Raw genomic sequence first — 22,767 nt, 5'->3', positions numbered from 1 at the left:
TTTCTTTCTTTCTTTCTTTCTTTCTTTCTTTCTTTCAGGCTCATTTTTTTCTTTCTTTCTTTCTTTCTTTCTTTCTTTCTTTCTTTCAGGCTCATATTTTTCTTTCTTTCTTTCTTTCTTTCTTTCTTTCTTTCTTTCAGGCTCATTTCTTTCATTCTTTCTTTCTTTCTTTCTTTCTTTCGAGCTCATTTCTTTCTTTCCTTCTTTCTTTCTTTCAGGCTCATATTTTTCTTTCTTTCTTTCTTTCTTTCTTTCTTTCTTTCTTGCAGGCTCATTTCTTTCTTTCTTTCTTTCTTTCTTTCTTTCTGGCTCATTTATTTTTTCTTTCTTTCTTTCTTTCTTTCTTTCTTTCTTTCAGGCTAATTTCTTTCTTTCTTTCTTTCTTTCTTTCTTTCTTTCTTTCAGGCTCATATTTTTCTTTCTTTCTTTCTTTCTTTCTTTCTGTCTTTCTTTCTTTCTTTCTTTCTTTCTTTCAGGCTCATTTCTTTCTTTCTTTCTTTCTTTCTTTCTTTCTTTCTTTCAGGCTCATTTTTTTCTTTCTTTCTTTCTTTCTTTCTTTCTTTCTTTCAGGCTAATTTCTTTCTTTCTTTCTTTCTTTCTTTCTTTCTTTCTTGCAGGCTCATTTCTTTCTTTCTTTCTTTCTTTCTTTCTTTCTTTCTTTCTGGCTCATTTATTTTTTCTTTCTTTCTTTCTTTCTTTCTTTCTTTCTTTCTTTCAGGCTAATTTCTTTCTTTCTTTCTTTCTTTCTTTCTTTCTTTCTTTCAGGCTCATATTTTTCTTTCTTTCTTTCTTTCTTTCTTTCTTTCTGGCTCATTTATTTTTTCTTTCTTTCTTTCTTTCTTTCTTTCTTTCTTTCTTTCAGGCTAATTTCTTTCTTTCTTTCTTTCTTTCTTTCTTTCTTTCTTTCAGGCTCATATTTTTCTTTCTTTCTTTCTTTCTTTCTTTCTTTCTGTCAGGCTCATTTCTTTCTTTCTTTCTTTCTTTCTTTCTTTCTTTCTTTCTTTCAGGCTCATTTTTTTCTTTCTTTCTTTCTTTCTTTCTTTCTTTCAGGCTAATTTCTTTCTTTCTTTCTTTCTTTCTTTCTTTCTTTCAGGCTCATATTTTTCTTTCTTTCTTTCTTTCTTTCTTTCTTTCTTTCTTTCTTTCTGTCTTTCTTTCTTTCTTTCAGACTCATTTCTTTCTTTCTTTCTTTCTTTCTTTCTTTCTTTCAGGCTCATTTCTTTCTTTCTTTCTTTCTTTCTTTCTTTCTTTCTTTCAGGCTCATATTTTTCTTTCTTTCTTTCTTTCTTTCTTTCTTTCTTTCTTTCAGGCTCATTTCTTTCATTCTTTCTTTCTTTCTTTCTTTCTTTCGAGCTCATTTCTTTCTTTCCTTCTTTCTTTCTTTCAGGCTCATATTTTTCTTTCTTTCTTTCTTTCTTTCTTTCTTTCTTTCTTTCTTGCAGGCTCATTTCTTTCTTTCTTTCTTTCTTTCTTTCTTTCTGGCTCATTTATTTTTTCTTTCTTTCTTTCTTTCTTTCTTTCTTTCTTTCAGGCTAATTTCTTTCTTTCTTTCTTTCTTTCTTTCTTTCTTTCTTTCAGGCTCATATTTTTCTTTCTTTCTTTCTTTCTTTCTTTCTGTCTTTCTTTCTTTCTTTCTTTCTTTCTTTCAGGCTCATTTCTTTCTTTCTTTCTTTCTTTCTTTCTTTCTTTCTTTCTTTCAGGCTCATTTTTTTCTTTCTTTCTTTCTTTCTTTCTTTCTTTCTTTCAGGCTAATTTCTTTCTTTCTTTCTTTCTTTCTTTCTTTCTTTCTTTCTTTCTTGCAGGCTCATTTCTTTCTTTCTTTCTTTCTTTCTTTCTTTCTTTCTGGCTCATTTATTTTTTCTTTCTTTCTTTCTTTCTTTCTTTCTTTCTTTCAGGCTAATTTCTTTCTTTCTTTCTTTCTTTCTTTCTTTCTTTCTTTCAGGCTCATATTTTTCTTTCTTTCTTTCTTTCTTTCTTTCTTTCTGGCTCATTTATTTTTTCTTTCTTTCTTTCTTTCTTTCTTTCTTTCTTTCTTTCAGGCTAATTTCTTTCTTTCTTTCTTTCTTTCTTTCTTTCTTTCTTTCAGGCTCATATTTTTCTTTCTTTCTTTCTTTCTTTCTTTCTGTCAGGCTCATTTCTTTCTTTCTTTCTTTCTTTCTTTCTTTCTTTCTTTCTTTCAGGCTCATTTTTTTCTTTCTTTCTTTCTTTCTTTCTTTCTTTCAGGCTAATTTCTTTCTTTCTTTCTTTCTTTCTTTCTTTCTTTCTTTCAGGCTCATATTTTTCTTTCTTTCTTTCTTTCTTTCTTTCTTTCTTTCTTTCTTTCTTTCTGTCTTTCTTTCTTTCTTTCAGACTCATTTCTTTCTTTCTTTCTTTCTTTCTTTCTTTCTTTCAGGCTCATTTCTTTCTTTCTTTCTTTCTTTCTTTCAGGCTCATTTCTTTCTTTCTTTCTTTCTTTCTTTCTTTCAGGCTCATTTCTTTCTTTCTTTCTTTCAGGCTCATTTTTTTCTTTCTTTCTTTCTTTCTTTCTTTCTTTCTTTCTTTCTTTCTTTCTTTCAGGCTAATTTCTTTTGTCCTTTCTTTCTTTCTTTCTTTCTTTCAGGCTCATTTTTTTCTTTCTTTCTTTCTTTCTTTCTTTCTTTCTTTCAGGCTAATTTCTTTTGTCCTTTCTTTCTTTCTTTCTTTCTTTCAGGCTCATTTTTTTCTTTCTTTCTTTCTTTCTTTCTTTCTTTCTTTCAGGCTCATATTTTTCTTTCTTTCTTTCTTTCTTTCAGGCTCATTTCTTTCATTCTTTCTTTCTTTCTTTCGAGCTCATTTCTTTCTTTCCTTCTTTCTTTCTTTCAGGCTCATATTTTTCTTTCTTTCTTTCTTTCTTTCTTTCTTTCTTTCAGGCTCATTTCTTTCTTTCTTTCTTTCTTTCTTTCTTTCTTTCTGGCTCATTTATTTTTTTCTTTCTTTCTTTCTTTCTTTCTTTCTTTCAGGCTAATTTCTTTCTTTCTTTCTTTCTTTCTTTCAGGCTCATATTTTTCTTTCTTTCTTTCTTTCTTTCTTTCTTTCTTTCTTTCAGGCTCATTTCTTTCTTTCTTTCTTTCTTTCTTTCTTTCTTTCTGGCTCATTTATTTTTTTCTTTCTTTCTTTCTTTCTTTCTTTCTTTCAGGCTCATTTTTTTCTTTCTTTCTTTCTTTCTTTCTTTCTTTCTTTCAGGCTCATTTCTTTCTTTCTTTCTTTCTTTCAGGCTCATTTCTTTCTTTCTTTCTTTCTTTCTTTCTTTCAGGCTCATTTCTTTCTTTCTTTCTTTCTTTCTTTCTTTCTTTCTTTCTTTCTTTCTTTCAGGCTCATTTCTTTCTTTCTTTCTTTCTTTCTTTCTGGCTCATTTCTTTCTTTCTTTCTTTCTGGCTCATTTCTTTCTTTCTTTCTTTCTTTCTTTCTTTCTTTCTTTCTTTCAGGCTCATTTCTTTCTTTCTTTCTTTCTTTCAGGCTCATTTCTTTCTTTCTTTCTTTCTTTCTGGCTCATTTCTTTCTTTCTTTCTTTCTTTCTTTCTTTCTTTCTTTCTTTCTTTCAGGCTCATTTCTTTCTTTCTTTCTTTCTTTCTTTCTTTCTTTCTTTCTTTCTTTCTTTCTTTCTTTCTTTCAGGCTCATTTCCTTCCTTCCTTCCTTCCTTCCGTGGGGAATTTTTTTGACGGTATATCGTGAACGGTAAATATCGCCCATCCCTAGTCAGGACCCCAGTACGCCCTCCCGGGTCTACCACCGGGGCTAGCATACTAGTCTGGTTCAGATAGACTTGTAGTCAAGACCCCCTAAACCGAGACGAAAACCAGAGAGTATCAAGACCAAGACCTAGTAATTTCCTGATCCTGGTCGTGACAGTTGTTTATTCATCTGAAGATGCGGCCAGATGAAAGTCGGCGGCAGATTTTACGGTTCGGCCTGAAGGCAACGCCACCGTTTCTCAACGAGCTGGAACCTGCAGGTTTCTAATAATAATGACTTGGTTTTATATAGCGCCCTTCAAAGCACCCAGAGCGCTTTACAGAGATCATTATTGATCTATACACATCCTCACTGGTGATGATAAGCAGACTGACGGAAGCGTGGCTGCCATATCGCGCCAAACGGCCCCTCCGACCACCACCAACATTCATACATCATTCAAACACATTCACACGTTCTACAACCCCCCCCCCCCAGATGGTTCGGGCGGGGAACCAGCAGCCAGGAAGTGACATATTACTGGATGTTTTTCTGCTGGGATCAGCTGACGGATGGCGGACGGCTCTTGGCGAGGCGGCGCCGCGTTACAGCCGTCACTCGTCACCCTGAGCGAGAAGAGAAAGGAGAGAAGGATCTCGATTCTCTCGGCTCAAGGTTCCTCGGCCGTCACCATGGCAACAGAGATGAAAGCAGGGCCATGCTGGGGTTGGGAGGTGGAGCTCATTATATGTGTCTGATTCCCGGGTCGCCATGGAGACGGTGTGGGGGGGCTGAGCCTGAATGCTAATGTCCCCCCCCCCCCTCCCCCCAAAACAGGTTTGGAGACAGGGACCTCGTCCACCAGTCGGGTTCACAGATACAGGCGTCTGTGGAAACGTCCTCAGGGTCCAGATGAAGCCGGGGCCGAGAGCCGGAGCACCAGAGAACTGGAGAACCGCAGGTTCTTCCAGGGAACCAAACACTGAGTTAAAACGCAGCTTCATGTTTAGAGTCAACGACACCTGAGACTGAGCTTCAGAAACTACCGATCTCAGATATTCCTGTGACACCCCGGCCCTGTGTTCCTCACCCCCAACCCTAACATAACCCCCAACCTTAACCCCCAACCCTAACATAACCCCCAACCTTAACCCCCAACCCTAACATAACCCCCTAAACCCAACCTTAACCCCCAACCCTAACATAACCCCCAACCTTAACCCCCAACCCTAACATAACCCCCTAAACCCAACCTTAACCCCCAACCCTAACCGCCAACCTGAACCCTTAACCCTAACCCCAAACCCTAACCTAACCCCCTAAACCCAATCCCCAGAGCAACGCAGGGAACCAAACACTGACGTTAAAAGCAGCTTCATGTTCAGAGTCAACGAGACCCGAGACTGATTCAGAAACTACCGATCTCAATTATTCCTGTGACACCCCGGCACTGTGTTCCTCACCCCCAACCCTAACATAACCCCCTAAACCCAACCCCTAACCCCTGACATCCTGGCTTCGTGTTCCTACCCCCAAACCCAACCCTAACCCCCAACCCAGGCCCGGTTCTACGAGGGTGCATAAGCATGCATTTGCACCCTCAGTTTGTGTTTGCATGCTCAGTTGAAAAGCCGAAAAGAAAACTGACAAATGTGCGCACGTAAAGCCTGATTTATTGTTCCGCGTTAAATCGACGGCGTAGCCTACGGCGTAAGGCACGCAACGTACGTTTGCGTCGCCGCGTATCCTACGCCGTAGGCTCTGCGTTGGTGCAACGCGGAACCATAAATCAGCCAGTGTACGTCACTGATCTGCTTCCAGCGTTACCTGCACCACCAAGACGCTGCTCTCTGCTGCTCCGTTAACACAAAGTAACGATGGATATTCGGAAGTTGTTCAAGCACAACGACGCAAGCAAATTTACAGGACTGTCTCAGAAAATTAGAATATTGTGATAAAGTCCTTTATTTTCTCTAATGCAATTAAAAACTGAAATATTGCAAGCCTTTTATTATTTTAATATTGCTGATTATGGCTTACAGTTTAAGATTAAGATTCCTAGAATATTCAAATTTTTTTAGATAGGATATTTGAGTTTTGTAAGCCATGATCAGCAATATTAAAATAATAAAAGGCTTGAAATATTTCAGTTGATTTGTAATGAATCCAGAATGTATGACATTTTTGTTTTTGTAATTGCATTACAGAAAATCATAATATTCTAATTTTCTGAGACAGTCCTGTATATTTATGGTTATATTTTTTTTTTTTGCTGTTTTATTTTCTGTTGCTAGATTTTTTTGTTCTGCAGCAATATTGCAGCAATAAAGCATTTGAAATACACTTTAAATATTCTTGTTTTGCTATTATCATTCCGCTTGAAATGATGGAAAAATGCATAATTTAGTGTTGAATAACGTGCCAGGCATGTGCACCCCTTCTGATCTGAAATGCAGCCCTAGTCATCATTTTCTAGAACCGGCCCTGCCCCAACCTAACCCCTAACCTATAACCCAAAATAGTATAAATAGTAGTAATAATAGTAAAATAGTATGCTCCAAAAACCTCAACAAACTGAAACAAAACTGGACCAAAGTTCCCCAGAACCACGTGAGGGACTGATTAGTTCCCACAGGAACCACATGGCCCAGGTCCTTCTGGGGGGGGGGGTGATGGGGGCCCGGCGGGTCGCCCTCATGATCTGCTTTCTGAGTAAACGATGACACGGAGGAGGACAAATTGTCATCGTTTGTCTGAGCTGAAACAGCATTCATTCATTCATTCACCCCCCCAACCCTCCCCCCATTAAAAACACGTGATTTCATGGAGAAGAGTCGGAGTAAAACCTCCAGCAGATCAGGAAGTGGAGCCGCCGAGACCCCGAGCAGGAAACAATCCCGCTCTCATCGGGACACTGGCCGCTTCAGCCGCCATGAATGGAGGACGTGACCCCCTGAAAGGGGAGGGGGGGTCAGGGCGCCTTCGGGCAGCTGCCAGCATTATCATGCAAACCTCCAGAGCCTTGTCTCGGCCCCCGGTGGGGGGGGGCCCTGACAGCCTCCACCAGCGGCCCATTAGCCTATGAAAGGGGGCCAACGCCGCCGCCGGCCCCCACAACCCCCCCATCCTCCCACGGCTGAGTGACAGCAGAGTCCCACCAGAAGAACCAGCCGAGTCACGTCTGACCTGGAAATCCAGATCCACTCACCGGTTTCCCAGCAGCCACTGCAGCAGCCGCACACCGGAGCAAATTAAACCTGGGCCTCCGGAACACTGAGGCCTTGTGGGCCCAGACTAAAAAATATCTCCAAATCAAGTCCAATTTAAATCAGTAACATTTACTATTCATGACTTTTCTGAGGTGGAGGAGGGTGTTGGAGGCTGGTTATTCTGTTAGAGGACTTTGGGACTAGTTAGTAGTCGTGTCAATTAGGCCTGTGTTGAAAAAAATCGATTTTCCGATTCTAAATCGATTCTCATATTAATTCCTAAAAATCGATTCTTATGTCTAAAGATCGATTTTTTTTTTTCTTCTCATCATTTTCACCAGGGGAACTTTAATCCCAGTAGTCGGACACACAGTTTGTCATGACACTTGTGAAAAATGCAAGGTGCTTCATGGCAATATGTGTGCATGGTGACAGAATAAATTAGATAAGCTAAAATTAAATTTTTACTGCATGAACTGTTGAAATTTCTTTCTTTTTTGCACTTTAAATGGATATTGAAAGGCCTGTTTGAGTTATTTATTTATTAGTTATTTCACAATAATTATTGTGAAATTATTATTTCACTAGTTATTTTACAGTCATATAATTCAGGCAACAGCTCAAAAAATATTTTAAATAACACTATTTATTTATTTATTTTGATCATGTGCTCAATATGGTACACTCATTCATAACATGTCGTGTATAATCATTTGGATTGAAAAGGAATAGGCTGAAGCTCTGAGCTTATAAATGCCTACCCTTTAACCTTCACATTATTTACACTTTCTATAACAAATGCTTTCTAGCATTTCCACCCAAAAAAGAAGCAAACACAAAACACAAAAAAAATATATATGTAACAACAAAGAACCAGTAAAAAAAGAAAAAAGGAAAAATAAATAATAAATAGTCCCGATTAAAACAAGGACAAAAAGATCCGTAATTATTACCTGCATAATTCCATAATTCTCACTAAGCCAATATCGAATCGGATCGAATCGAATCATGATAATCTATTCTGAATATTAAGAATCGGAATCGAATCGATTCTTGACATTTGAATCGATCCCCAGCCCTAGAGTCAATCCTTAAAAGCTCTGGAGTCAATCCTCCAATAGTGTAGAAATAGCGGTAGTGCAGTCGCCACACATATCTGATCTCAGCTGATGGATGGAAACATTTATAGTGAGTTCAACATTATCATCCACTTCTCTGTGTTATTGTGCTGCAGTTGAAAACAAGCTCATATGGAAACTAGCTGAACCAGGATGATGTTCTACAATCACGCAGGATCGGGACATTACTAGGTTTGGTCTGGAGCTGAACTGGTCCTGGTCTTGGTCTCGGTTTAGGCGGTTTTGACTACAAGTCTACTGAGGGGACCTGGACCCGGGATCTGGACCAGGGAACTTGGATTGCACTCACTGTGACGAGTCCTTAAAGATGCCAATCAACCGCTCTATGTGGAGGAATTCAACCATTTAGGGACGTAAATATCAAATAAAGTAGTTTTGTAATACGGAGATCCGGTCTGGGAGGTCACCTCAGGAAAACAACAGGAGACGTCCCAGAATGCACCTGTGGACGGTTTACGTTGGTCAGGACAAGGCAGCCGACGCGCGACAACGAAGAGGAGCCAGAACCCCCGGAGATCTGATTACTACGGACTAGGAATGGGCGATACTCTACCGTTCACGATATACCAAAAAACAAATTCCCCACGGTAAGAATTTGTCATCTCGCGGTAAAAACGATAAATTCCCGTTGTTGACGTTTTTGTGTAACAAACATGGTGGAAGGCGGATCTGAGAGCGAGGAGCTCGTTGTTAAACGAGGCTCCAGCTCCATTATCTGGAACTGGTTTGGATTTAAAAAGAGACGAGGAGCAAACATCATCTATTGTGTGCAGAGTCTGCAAAAACAGAAGGAAATGGTTGTTACATTTTGATATAACGTTTGACTATTACGAAAAAAAAATGCAATAGTATCTAATTTGTGGCATGTTCCAACCACAGGTTAATTTGTACATTTTATTTATATTAGAAGAGGTCATCACTTATTGGATTTTATTTTCAGTGAACTTTTATTTATTTGTCCTGTTTCTTTATTTATCAGGTTGTATTTTTTTCTACTTTGTGATTTTATAAGCTAAGAAAACTTGAAGGACAATGGTACGTTTGCTTATTTTGCTTAAATTATCCCACTGTTTAAGCCATACAGTTTGAATAAATGTTGAATCTGTTCTTACATTTCAAACTTGTTTCATTTGAGTCATTACAGTTTTGCAGTACAGGTGTACTAATGTAATTGTTTTTTATCAATTCAATTTAATTGGTGTAGTTTAGTAGTATTTAGTATCTTTTAGAGCAGTGTTTTGGGGGCTCCAAAGACTGAATGTGGTGATAGATTTATAGTTAAAAAGGTGGAGTTGAATTGGTATTTTTTTTTATCGTCATTTTTATCGTTATCGGGATAAATGCCAGAAATTATTAGTCCATACCACCCATCCCTACTCCGGACCGGCGTCTGGGTTCTGATCAGCTCCAGTCTCACCTCCTCCTCCCTGGGGGGCGTGGCTGGCGTGGGGGCAGCTTTTGTTTTGAGAGGAAGGAGGAGCTGCTGTCTCTTTGTTTACCTTCATTAGGTAAAGAAAGCAGCGGGTGGGGGGGGGCTGCTGCTCTCCTTAATTACCTCCTTCGTTACAAAGATGCTATTTTTGTTTTTGAAGGCTCCCCTGGAGCTGAAGGGTTGGGGGGGCCCTGACTGGTCGGTGACCCGCCCCCGACGCAGAGCTCTTTTTTTTACCCCTTTTCCACCAAACTGTTTCCAGGCTGGTTCTGAACCAGGATTTCTGTTTCCACTGACAAAGAACTGGCTCCGGGGCCAGAAAACCGGTTCCAAGGTAGCACCAACTCTTTCCTGGTCTAGACCAAAGAACCGCTTACGTAAGCGGAGGGGGCGGAATTATTAAGACCAACGGCAAGAGACATTTTCGAATCTGGATGCAGCAAAGCATCATAGGTCTGAAGACAACCTGTCTTTTATGGCGCTTTTGCACTAGTATCTACTCAGCTCGGTTCTACCCACCACGGCCGCGTCTTGCGCTTTTCCACTAGGGGCTGAGACGGGTAGAGCCGCTCCAAGCCGATACTATTTCTGTAACCATTCTGGCGAGGTTCTAACCGGGCTGAGCCGGGACTATTTCTGACGTCACCACCCTCCGCGCCACTGATTGGTCGGGGGGCGGGGCCGTCAGACGTTTGAATCAGGAAGCGGGAGTCAGCACGAGAGCGACTCGCTGCAATTTTATTATAAAGCGCAAAACATCTGTTTGGTGATCCAACTCTGAGGTGCAGATGTTCATAAACCTGGTGGCTGACGAGAGAATTAAAAAAGGGATGTAGACGGGCTGTTTTACTCTCAGCCACCCGCGGCTCCAGCTGATTTTTGATCAGCGCCGACACGAACAAAGCGGTTGCGCAATCGAGTACGTCACAGCAGCTTCACCCCAACCTGCCCACTTCTCCCCTGGCTGTGGAAAAACAAACGGGGACAAAACGGGTAGAGCCGCGACGAGCCGCGCCGAGCTGAAGAGGTACTAGTGCAAAAGCGCCATTAGATGTTGGTCCAGATACCTTGTTGTTGCTGCAACTTTCACACAAACGCAGAGACGTAACTGACGTTTGCAGAGACCTAACTAGGGCTGAAACGATTCCTCGAATAATTCGAGTAATTCGATTACAAAAAAATGATCGAGGAATTTTCTCTGCCTCGAGGAATCGTTTAATTTTGCAGCTCAAAGCATCGTATTTCGCCCGGACTACATTTAATGCGGCACAGTGCGCTGACGGTACATAGGTTCCTCTAAACATCTGTTCCCACTACAGTTTTAACTAAATGAAAAAGCAGAAAATGTCAGAAAAATAAAAACGTAATAAAGCTAACTGGGTAGTTTTCAATTTTAGCTCTATAGTCCTTCATGGATAAAACAAGCAGCACTGGTGCCTAATGTGCTCCAATACAGCAGGTCTCATTATTTTATTTTGAACACTGCCAAAACTCAAAATCTTAAAGACTTAAATAGAACTTAAAATTTGCTTGACACAAATGAAAGTTCAATTGAAACACGTGGGAAAAACACCTAACCTTTTAAGTTATGTGTGTTATCAGGTGTAATGGCATTTTTAGCTTCGAAATAAGAAAACTTCTTGGTAAGATCCTTAGTTTTTTAATTACTCGATTAATCGGTGGAATTTTCAGTAGAATACTCGATTACTAAAATATTCGATAGCTGCAGCCCTAATATATATATATATATATATATACAGTGGGGAGAACAAGTATTTGATACACTGCCGATTTTGCAGGTTTTCCCACTTGAAAAGCATGTAGAAGTCTGTAATTTTTATCATCTCTTCAACTGTGAGTGATGGAATCTAAAAAAAAAATCCAGAAAATCACATTGTATGATTTTTAAGTAATTAATTTGCATTTTATTGCATGACATAAGTATTTGATCACCTGTCAACCAGTAAGACTTCCGGCTCTCACAGACCTGTTAGTTCTTCTTAAAGAAGCCCTCCTGTTCTCCACTCATTACCTGTATTAACTGCACCTGTTTGAAAAATTGCAAAATCGGCAGTGTATCAAATATTTGTTCTCCCCACTGTATATATAGGCCTGAGCCCGGCATGTTACTAAAACCAAACATATCCGCCGCCTCTTTCTTCTTCCTTTACGTGACATTGACGATACAGCGCACTGTGCCGCATTAAATGTAGTCCGGGCGAAATACCTGCTTTGAGCTGCAAAATTAAACGATTCCTCGAGGCAGAGAAAATTCCTCGATAATTTTTTGTAATCGAATTACTCGAATTATTCGAGGAATCGTTTCAGCCCTAGTTTGGACTGAGGATGTAAAACCTCCCAGAACACCAGTGGTGTCAGCGGAGGATTCTGGGAGTCTTCAGTCCTGCATGTGGACTCTGGATGAGGGAAGAGACCGGGACCCTCGTCGCTATGGAAACATCAACAACAGTGAGCTGGAAGGTTATTGGCAGATTAGTGGTTGGTGACAGCGACACTCGCCGGTTCAGTAGATCAATGGATCATTTAAGGCTGTTAACGTAAAGAGCGGCGGCCGACACGTGGGATTCTGCTAATCCTGCTGTAAGCCGCTTAGCGCCGCCGCTGGAAACGTAGAGCCGGGTTTACCTTCACGCCGCCGAGTTCAAAGTGTTTGGATTGGGGTCAAAAATACCCCTTTTCCACCAAACTGGTTCCAGGACTGGTTCTGTTCCGGTTCTGGTCTGCTTCTGAAACTGGTTCAACTAGGAACCAGCTGAGAACCGGTTTGTTTTTCCACAGCTCGGGTGCTAAGGGGAGTCACCATGGGCGGCGGGTAATGAAGGCTAGGGAAGGCTATGCCTCCCCAAATACAATGCCAGGTATTTTGCAAAAATGATATAATATGTGTGCAACATTAATAAAAAGCTGCAATATTGAATGTGTGTTGTTGCTTCAGCTCCCCTAGTGACAATGTGGTGATAATTCAGCAAGGCTTTGGTTAAAAAAAATTAAAAGTAGCCAGTCACACCCCCCTGGTCTGCGGACCGCTCAGGTGATCAGAACCGCAATGCATTATGTTGTTGTAAACATCCGCATTTTTGCCCGCCAATTACAAATACACAGCCAGCAGCGCTCCTTTGAAAACACAACACAACGCTCCAAGTCAAGACCAAGATGGATATACGTTCATTTTTTAAAGAGAAACAGACATAAAACATTACCGAAGCTGTTGCCAACAGCTGTGCGTGAGTGTGTGAGTCGGAGGACTCCGCGTCAGCGACCCCCCCAGTGTCTAACACCGGCTCAGGGTGAGTGGATTCAATTCATCCTGGTGACTGGCGCGGTGTCGCTGTACTGCAGATATTGGTCAAATGATGCTCAAATCATTGTTACGCAACTGTTTTGGGTGAAAAAAAAACTCAAAATTTTCGCGCACCCGCAAAGCGCGGGCACAAGGATTCCTCCCTATATATAGCTTCACCAAATATTTCAGTCACCCGCCGCCTATGGGAACCACGTCATTACATCTCTGCTAACGTCAGTTACGTTTACGTTACTACGGTAACAGACTCGTCCGACTCGCAGCGCTGGCGTCGTCCACCAGGGGGCAGCGGCGAGTCACCCGCCGACCTCTGTAAACATGGCAACCGTCTAAAGCAGCGGCCCATCGGAGGAAGCCGGGAGAATCACCTGGAACACTGCACTGTTACAAACAAACAACCCTCAAAGAAGCTAAACAACCAACCTCCCCTTGGAGGAATAAAGTAGTTCTGAGTGGAACCTGAGGACGGGTACCGAGCCTCCTGGCGTCTCCGATCTGAACCAGGCGGAACGCCGAGGACGTCACCGTCCATCTTTTATGTTCCTGCTTCTCCAGACGACGACTTTCAGAGGAAGGAACGTCTCAAACACAAATGTCACAGTGAGCTGCTCCTGCTCCCGCTGTTGTAGGCCGCTCTGCAACAACCGGTGTGTGTGTGTGTGTGTGTGTGTGTGTGTGTGTGTGTGTGTGTGTGTGTGTGTGTGTGTGTGTGTGTGTGTGTGTGTGTATGGATGTCTGCAGTGTAAAGCGCTTGGGGGCTGCAGGACTACAGCTGGAAAATGCCGTACAAATTTAAGACATTTATCTGTGCAGGAATGTTCTGGTTGTGCTCAAAGAAATTTCTTTGGACTTCTATTTCTCTGAATAGCAACTACAGGAAAGTTTTAGTTGATAAACTGTTAGCCTTTAGCTCACCATGGAAACCTCCAACCGCCACTCAGACCTCGTCACCATGGAAACCTCCAACCGCCACTCGGACCTCGTCACCATGGAAACCTCCAACCGTCACTCAGACCTCGTCACCATGGAAACCTCCAACCTCCACTCGGACCTCGTCACCATGGAAACCTCCAACCGCCACTCGGACCTCGTCACCATGGAAACCTCCAACCGTCACTCAGACCTCGTCACCATGGAAACCTCCAACCTCCACTCGGACCTCGTCACCATGGAAACCTCCAACCGCCACTCGGACCTCGTCACCATGGAAACCTCCAACCGTCACTCAGACCTCGTCACCATGGAAACCTCCAACCTCCACTCGGACCTCGTCACCATGGAAACCTCCAACCGCCACTCGGACCTCGTCACCATGGAAACCTCCAACCGTCACTCAGACCTCGTCACCATGGAAACCTCCAACCTCCACTCGGACCTCGTCACCATGGAAACCTCCAACCGCCACTCGGACCTCGTCACCATGGAAACCTCCAACCGTCACTCAGACCTCGTCACCATGGAAACCTCCAACCTCCACTCGGACCTCGTCACCATGGAAACCTCCAACCGCCACTCGGACCTCGTCACCATGGAAACCTCCAACCGTCACTCAGACCTCGTCACCATGGAAACCTCCAACCTCCACTCGGACCTCGTCACCATGGAAACCTCCAACCGCCACTCGGACCTCGTCACCATGGAAACCTCCAACCGCCACTCAGACCTCGTCACCATGGAAACCTCCAACCGCCACTCAGACCTCGTCATCATGGAAACCTCCTTCACCTGAGTCTTAGCTGTTCAGCTGCATTTCTTCATCCTGTCATTAACTTGTTCACCAGAAGTTTTTATTCACATGAAATACAAATTAAACTACATATGTTTGACGTTAAGGAGCCTCCCACCAACCGTGCCTCCATCTGGAGTCTATAACCCCCAACTACACTCTCGTGGGTCATCAAGACAACACCAGTAACCGGCTGTCACTACGACGGGACCCCGACGTAGAAGACTCTCCGTCGTCTTGCTGCACGCCGCCATGTTGGAAATGAGGACAACAAACAGGTCTGGAGACACGCCACCCTGCGTCAATCACACACTGCATTTCCATGCATCAATAACCCTTTTAAAACCGGAATATTAGCAATAACCCGGTTTTGTACGGCCATGTAAACACCAATAACCCCTTTGAATAACCGGAATTTGCTCACATTCCGGTTTTTAAAACCGGAATATGACCCCTGGGTTACTCCTCTTATAACCCGAATATTTGGTCATGTAAACGCCTAACGGGATATCCCCATCAAAAGGAACATAAATTTGTTTCTGCGCATGCTCTTTTCACAGGGAATCTTGGTCTTTTGAGTCCAGGAAGTTCTTATAGACACGGCGAAACGCAAGACCACGCCACACTTTTGGAGTGAGGAGGAGACTAATCACTTCATAAATGTAATGAAAGATATTGTAACGATTCACAGGCCAGGCGGAGACGGCTCGTCGCTTCCACTTGCCAGTTTATTGCCAGGAAGTTATTGAACAGGATTACAGCCAAAAACAAAGAGCACAAGCAGACCAGAACTCGCACTTCCCAGGTTAATACCACAACAACTTCAATTAAGACCCCTGAAGAAGGAACTAGGGGCTCAATCTGCCCACCACCGGCACCCTTCATGACATCACATGCAGTCCTGTGACAGGCAGAGAGACGAGAGAATTCAGGCTGATCTCCCCCACTTCATAACTCTCCCATATCAGGGTCGCTACAATATGAACATATTGGCATTTGTAGACGGTAGAAAGTACCGGGATAGCGAGATTTACAAAAAAGTGAGCGAAAAGTTGCGCGAAGCAGGATTTGTACGAACGCCAGGCCAGATCAAGCACCGCTGGAAGACGCTGAAAAGGCGAACTACAGGGCCGAGAAAGAAAACATTATCCGCCGTGCTGCTGTTATTGTTGTAGTTGTGGATTTGGATAAAGGAAGAAGAAGCGGAAATGACGGGAATTGCGTCATGATGTTCTCCGTGCGTCGCTGGTTTGATGGAGATTTCCCAAATGATTAATTACCATGTATACAGGGATAACCCTGTTTACTCACGCATGGAAACACATTATTCCGAATGTTTCAGTAACCGGATTATTAGCAATAACTCGAATTTTGACTGCATGTAAACGTAGTGACTGTTAGCACTGTTAGTTTAACATCAACATCCTTTACATTTATTCTGATCAAATCTGTCCAAACATTCTCATTTCAAGAGTTGATGCTGAAACGACATCTGAAACCAGGACTAGTAGAGCTGAAACCAGGACTAGTAGATCTGAAACCAGGACTAGTAGAGATGAAACCAAGACAAGTATCTGGTATCGGACTCATTTTATGGGGTTTGAACGAGGCCCCGCCCACGTGGCCCCCGTGGCCCCGCCCCTTGGCCGGCCCTGTTACCATGGTAACAGGGACCGGAAGCTGCTCCGTTTGGGTTTGGTTTTCCCCTCCAAAAGTCTCTCCTGAACCACTTTTATCCAACATGGTGACAGAAACGTTCCCGGGTCCGGCCTCCCGCAGCCTCCCGGCAGGGGCGCGATGCTGCAGCCGACTGACTGACCCATGGGTGCAGATCCCGGGGGGGAGTGGGGAGACATGTCCCCACCAATTTCTGAAAAACATGAATTGTCCCCAGTAAAAATACCCTAAATTATTCAAAATGGAACGAATGTATTTTCAGACTTAAAAGGTTGAATATGTAGAATATTTATTAAAAATATATTTCTAAAAAAATAATACATCCACGGTACGTTTTGAGGTGTACAGAATGAAAGTATTGCTACTCCATACATTATTATTTTTTTAGTCTGAATTAATATTTTTAAAATTTCATACTGACAAGAAGAGTTAGCCTATTAAGATACAGGATGTCTTCTTCCAGGGAGTCCTGGAAAATGACAGATGAAAACGAACATGGACATTTATGTAAATAATAAATTATGTAAATTTGATGTTGGGTCAACTTGTGCTGTGTTTATTGTGCTCTTAGCAATGGGTTAGAACTGTTTACCACCATAACTGTGTTAAAACATGATCAGTTAGTTTAAACAACTTGTTTAGGGCTCCATATTTCATCCATATATCAATTGATCGTGAATAAAGTAGTCCCATAGGATAAAAGGAAGATGGTGAGAAGAATTTGAGATGAGTAGACACTACAGGACTGTCTCAGAAAATTTGAATATTGTGATAAAGTTCTTTATTTTCTGTAATGCAATTAAAAAAACAAAAATGTCATACATTCTGGATTCATTACAAATCAACTGAAATATTGCAAGCCTTTTTTATTATTTTAATATTGCTGATTATGGTTTACAGTTTAAGATTAAGATTCCCAAAATATTCTAATTTTTTGAGATAGGATATTTGAGTTTTCTTAAGCTGTAAGCCATGATCAGCAATATTAAAATAATAAAAGGCTTGCAATATTTCAGTTGATTTGTAATGAATCCAGAAGATTTTTTGCATTTTTGCATTACAGAAAATAAAGGACTTTATCACAATATTCTAATTTTCTGAGACAGTCCTGTACATGCCCAAAACCCTTAGAATTATGATTTACGAACATAACAGTGAAGTAAGCAGTGACACACACTGTTGGCTGTTTAGGACAAATAAACAAGAAAGGTAAGCACAATAAATGATTCCCTGTGCAGTATTTTTTGGCGAGCCTTTACCAATTTATGGCATGGTATGAGTTGCATATTGGCAAAAAATTAAAATCACGTTGGTGTCCCCCCCAATCCTGACATAGATCTGCACCCCTGAGTGTGTGTCACTGTTTACTTAACTGTTATATTCGTAAATCATAATTTTAAGGGTTTTGGGCATGTAGTGTCTACTCATCTCAAATTCTTCTCACCATCTTCCTTTTATCCTATGGGACTACTTTATGCACGATCAATTGATATATGGATGAACTATGGAGCCCTAAACAAGTTGTTTAAACTAACTGATCATGTTTTAACACAGTTATGGTGGTAAACAGTTCTAACCCATCGCTAAGAGCACAATAAACACAGCACAAGTTGACCCAACATCAAATTTATTTACATAAATGTCTATGTTCGTTTTCATCTGTCATTTTCCAGGACTCCCTGGAAGAAGAAATCCTGTATCTTAATAGGCTAACTCTTCTTGTCTGTATAAAATTTTAAAAATATTAATTCAGACTAAAAAAATAATAATTTATGGAGTAGCAATACTTTCATTCTGTAAACCCTTAAAACACACCGTGGATGTATTATTTTTTTAGAAATATATTTTTAATAAATATTCTACATATTCAACCTTTAAGTCTGAAAATACATTTGTTCAATTTTGAATAATTTAGGGTATTTTTATTGGGGGGGACAATTCATGTTTTTCAGAAATTGGGGGGGGACATGTTCCCCAGGGCCGTCAATTGGGTATGAAGGTCCGGCAGCCGCCACACTTTGGCTTCAGGGGGAAATGTAAATGTTTGTTTTTTTAATACATTTATGGAATTACTCTGTGTCCATTTGTATCGATTATTCTATTATTTAATACATATACAATAACTACAAATGCAAATCAAGACAACATGATCGATTTCACTAGTTATTATACACTGCAAAAACTCAAAATCTTAACAAGAATATTTGTCTTAGGTTTCTAGTTAAAATGTCTAATTTTTAGTAAAAAAAATCTCATTACATTTAAGACAAGACTCAAAAAACAACCATTTTCACCTGTTTCAAGTAGATTTTCACTTAAAATAAGTGGAAAAATCTGCCAGTGGAACAAGATTGTTTTGCTTGTAATGAGAAGATAAATCTTGTCCCACTGGCAGATTTTTCTACTTATTTCAAGTGAAAATTTACTTTTATCAGGTGAAAATGATCAAATAACAAGTTATTTTTCTGGTGATGAATCTTGTTTTAAGTGTAATGAGATTTTTTGACTAAAAATGAGACATTTTAACTAGAAATAAGACAAATATTCCTGGTAAGATTTTGAGTTTTTGCAGTGAGCGAGACTGCATTTGAAAAAATTCCAATTTTCTTGACCACACATAAGCTACATATCAGACTTCTGTGATGAGTATTTGCTGGACGTGTTGATTGATACTCTAGTTAATGTGACTCGTAACCTTGCCATACCTTAGCTTCCACTGAATTGACGCCACTGATGTTCCCCCCGTCCCCCCCGGATCTGCACCCATGCACACACTGTTGGCTGTTTAGAACAAATAAACAAGAAAGGTAAGCACAATAAATGATTCCCTGTGCAGTATTTTTTGGCGAGCCTTTTCCAATTTATGGCATGGTATGAGTTGCATATTAGCAAAAAATTAAAAAATTAAAACCACGTTGGTCCCCCCCCAATCCTGACATAGATCTGCACCCCTGGACTGACTGACCCACTTTCTCTTTCTGCAGGGACACAACGAGCGCGTCCCCGCCCGCCGCCACGCGGACACGCGCATCACCTTCTCCCACCGTCCCAGTCCCAGCGGGGCCGAGCCGCGTGCACGCTCTTACCTGGACGCAGCAGAGCAGGTGAAGCGCGAGCAGCAGCAGCAGCCGCGGGGGCGCGCATCCCCGCCGCCGCGGCCTCGTCTGTGTCTGTTTCTGCTGCTGCTGCTGTGAACAATGGCGAGTTCGGTGCTGCATGGGTTCCGTGGGTTCGGCCGGAGCCGGAGTCCCGCTCCGCGTCCGCGACGCCTCCTCCATCCTCTGAACCAGAGCGGCCCCGTCTCCCCCTCAGCGGTCTCCCCGGGAACCGGCGTCCATCCTCGGCCTGGAGGCGAGCAGAGGGTCGGTGTCGGTGTCTGGTGGTGATGGAGCTGGAGCTGCTGCTGCTGCTGCTGCGTGGCCCCGCCCTACGGTCCTCCTCCTGCTCTTCATCCTCCCTCCTCCTCCTCATCCTCCCTCATCCTCTTCATCCTCCCTCCTCATCCTCCATCATCCTCCTTCCTCATCATCCTCCTCTTCGGGGGTGTCTGCATCAGGCTTCAGTCTCGGTCAGAAAAATCAGAGGCCATGATAGAAATGAAAAAAACTTAAATCTTCAGAAAAACTGATAAATGAGAAGAAGAAAATAACCGAGAAGGAAAGATGGAAGGAAGGAGGGAAAGAGAGGAAAAGTTCCACATAAATCACACGTTGCATTTTTTTTCTCTGCTCTCCCTCATCCTCTCCGGCTGTGGTGGCCATCCATCCATCCATCCATCCATCCATCCACCAATCATCCATCCATCTCTCATCCAACCATCCATCCATCCATCCATCCACCAATCATCCATCCATCTCTCATCCAACCATCCATCCACCAATCATCCATCCATCTCTCATCCAACCATCCACCCATCCATCCATCCAATCATCCATTCATCCAATCATCCATCCATCCATCCACCAATCATCCATCCATCTCTCATCCAACCATCCATCCACCAATCATCCATCCATCTCTCATCCAACCATCCATCCACCAATCATCCATCCATCTCTCATCCAACCATCCATCCACCAATCATCCATCCATCTCTCATCCAACCATCCACCCATCCATCCATCCAATCATCCATTCATCCAATCATCGAATCATCCATCCATCCGTCAATGTGTCCATCCATCCATCCATCTCTCATCCAACCATCCATCCATCTCTCATCCAACCATCCATCCATCCATCTCTCATCCAACCATCCATCCATCCATCTCTCATCCAACCATCCATCCATCTCTCATCCAACCATCCATCCATCCATCCACCCATCTCTCATCCAACCATCCATCCATCTCTCATCCAACCATCCATCCATCCATCCACCCATCTCTCATCCAACCATCCATCCATCCACCCATCCGTCCTTCCATCCATCCATCCTTCCATCCATCCAATCATCCATCCATCCCTCAATGTGTCCATCCATCCGTCCTTCAATCCATCCATGCATTCGTCCATCTTTTTGTCCATCCATCCACCCATCCATCCAATTATCCATCCATCCAATCATCGAATCATCCATCCATCCGTCAATGTGTCCATCCATCCATCCATCTCTCATCCAACCATCCATCCATCCATCCATCCGTCCTTCCATCCATCCATCCATCCTTCCATCCATCCATCCGTCCTTCCATCCATCCATCCATCCATCCATCCCTCAATGTGTCCAGCCATCCGTCCTTCCATCCATCCATCCATCCATTCATCAATCCATCCATCCATTCATCAATCCATCCATCCATCCAATCATCCATCCATCCCTCAATGTGTCCAGCCATCCGTCCTTCCATCCATCCATCCATTCGTCCATCTTTTTGTCCATCCATCCATCCATCCATCGTCCATCCATCCATCCATCCATTCATCAATCCATCCATCCATCCAATCATCCATCCATCCATCCAATCATCCATCCATCATCCATCCACCAATCGTCCATCCATCCAATCATCCATTCATCCATCCATCCAATCATCCATCCATCCATCCATCCATCAGTCCATCCATCCATCCACCAATCATCCATCCATCCATCCATCCATCCATCCATCATCCATCCATCCATCCATCAGTCCATCCATCCATCCACCAATCATCCATCCATCCATCCATCCAATCATCCATCCATCCATCCAATCATCCATCCATCATCCATCCACCAATCGTCCATCCATCCAATCATCCATTCATCCATCCATCCAATCATCCATCCATCCATCCATCCATCAGTCCATCCATCCATCCACCAATCATCCATTCATCCATCCATCCAATCATCCATCCATCCATCCATCCATCAGTCCATCCATCCATCCACCAATCATCCATCCATCCATCCATCCATCAGTCCATCCATCCATCCACCAATCATCCATCCATTCATCCATCCATCCATCCATCATCCATCCATCCATCCATCAGTCCATCCATCCATCCACCAATCATCCATCCATCCATCCATCCGTCCATCGATCCATCCAATTATCCATCCTTCCATCCATCCATCCATCCACCAATCATCCATCCATCCATCCAATCATCCATCCGTCAATGCGTCCATATGTCTGTCCGCCATCCATCCATCCATTCATTTATCCATCCATCCATCCATCCATCAGTCCATCCATCCATCCACCAATCATCCATCCATCCAATTATCCATCCATCCATCCAATCATCCATCCATCCAATTATCCATCCATCCATCCAATCATCCATCCATCCGTCAATGCGTCCATCTATCCTCCATCATCCTCCGTCCTCATCATCCTCCTCCTCGGGGGTGTCTGCATAGACATCAGGCTCCAGTCTCTGTCAGAAAAATCAGAGGCCATGATAGAAATGAAAAAACTTGAAAAACAGATAAATACAAGCACCAAGAAGGAAAGACAGAAGGAAGGAGGGAAGGAAAGAGGGGAAAAGTTCCCCATAAATTTTTCCCCTGCTGGTGCCGTCCCTCATTCTCTCCGGTTTCGGTGGCTGGCCATACGTCCGTCCATCCATCCATCCATCCATCCATCCATCCGTCCGTCCGTCCATTCATCCATCTTCTTTTTGTCATCAAATCAATGTTTTCCCCTTTTTTCTTCATTTTATTGAATCACTATCATTATTTTTCTGAATCATTTGTTCATCTTCACTACATATTGAAAGATATCCAATCACAACACTTGAACGTCCCATCAGACTCTATCCTTCACCTCCAGGTGAAGAACAACCACAATCAATTTTAGTGATTGATCAATCAATCAATCACTCAATCAATCAAGTTAAGAAATCAGGATGCCAGAGATTAGCAGAATAGGGGGGTAACTAACCACGGGGTACCGGCCCAGATTTCTCACTTAGGAGTTAGCAGTTTTATGTCAAATTATCTCTCTCTTGTTTTCAGGACCAATAATTACAACTTCATTTTTTCCACATTAAGCTGTAAGAAGTTATCTGCCATCCATGACTTAATCTTTAAAATACAGTGTAAAAGAACGTAAACTGGTTCTACGTCATCAGTACT

At 42.3% G+C, this 22,767-nt stretch overlaps 1 protein-coding gene across 3 annotated transcripts in view; it reads right to left on the bottom strand.

The window, feature by feature from the left end:
* Positions 1-19,617, bottom strand: part of LOC133424023 (receptor-type tyrosine-protein phosphatase O-like) — an 81,701-nt gene extending 62,084 nt beyond the window's left edge. For all 3 annotated transcript variants that reach the window (XM_061714392.1, XM_061714393.1, XM_061714394.1), the window contains exon 1: positions 19,283-19,617. In XM_061714392.1, the coding sequence (XP_061570376.1) occupies positions 19,283-19,474 (192 nt within the window). In that variant the 5' untranslated portion in view covers positions 19,475-19,617. The remainder of the gene's footprint in view (positions 1-19,282) is intronic.
* Positions 19,618-22,767: the final 3,150 nt, after the last annotated feature.

This window comes from Cololabis saira, chromosome 23 (genome assembly GCF_033807715.1).
Source record: "Cololabis saira isolate AMF1-May2022 chromosome 23, fColSai1.1, whole genome shotgun sequence".
Taxonomy (NCBI): domain Eukaryota; kingdom Metazoa; phylum Chordata; class Actinopteri; order Beloniformes; family Belonidae; genus Cololabis; species Cololabis saira.
The sequence above is the reverse complement of the archived record's forward strand: the minus strand, read 5'-3'. Positions and strand labels throughout refer to the sequence as shown.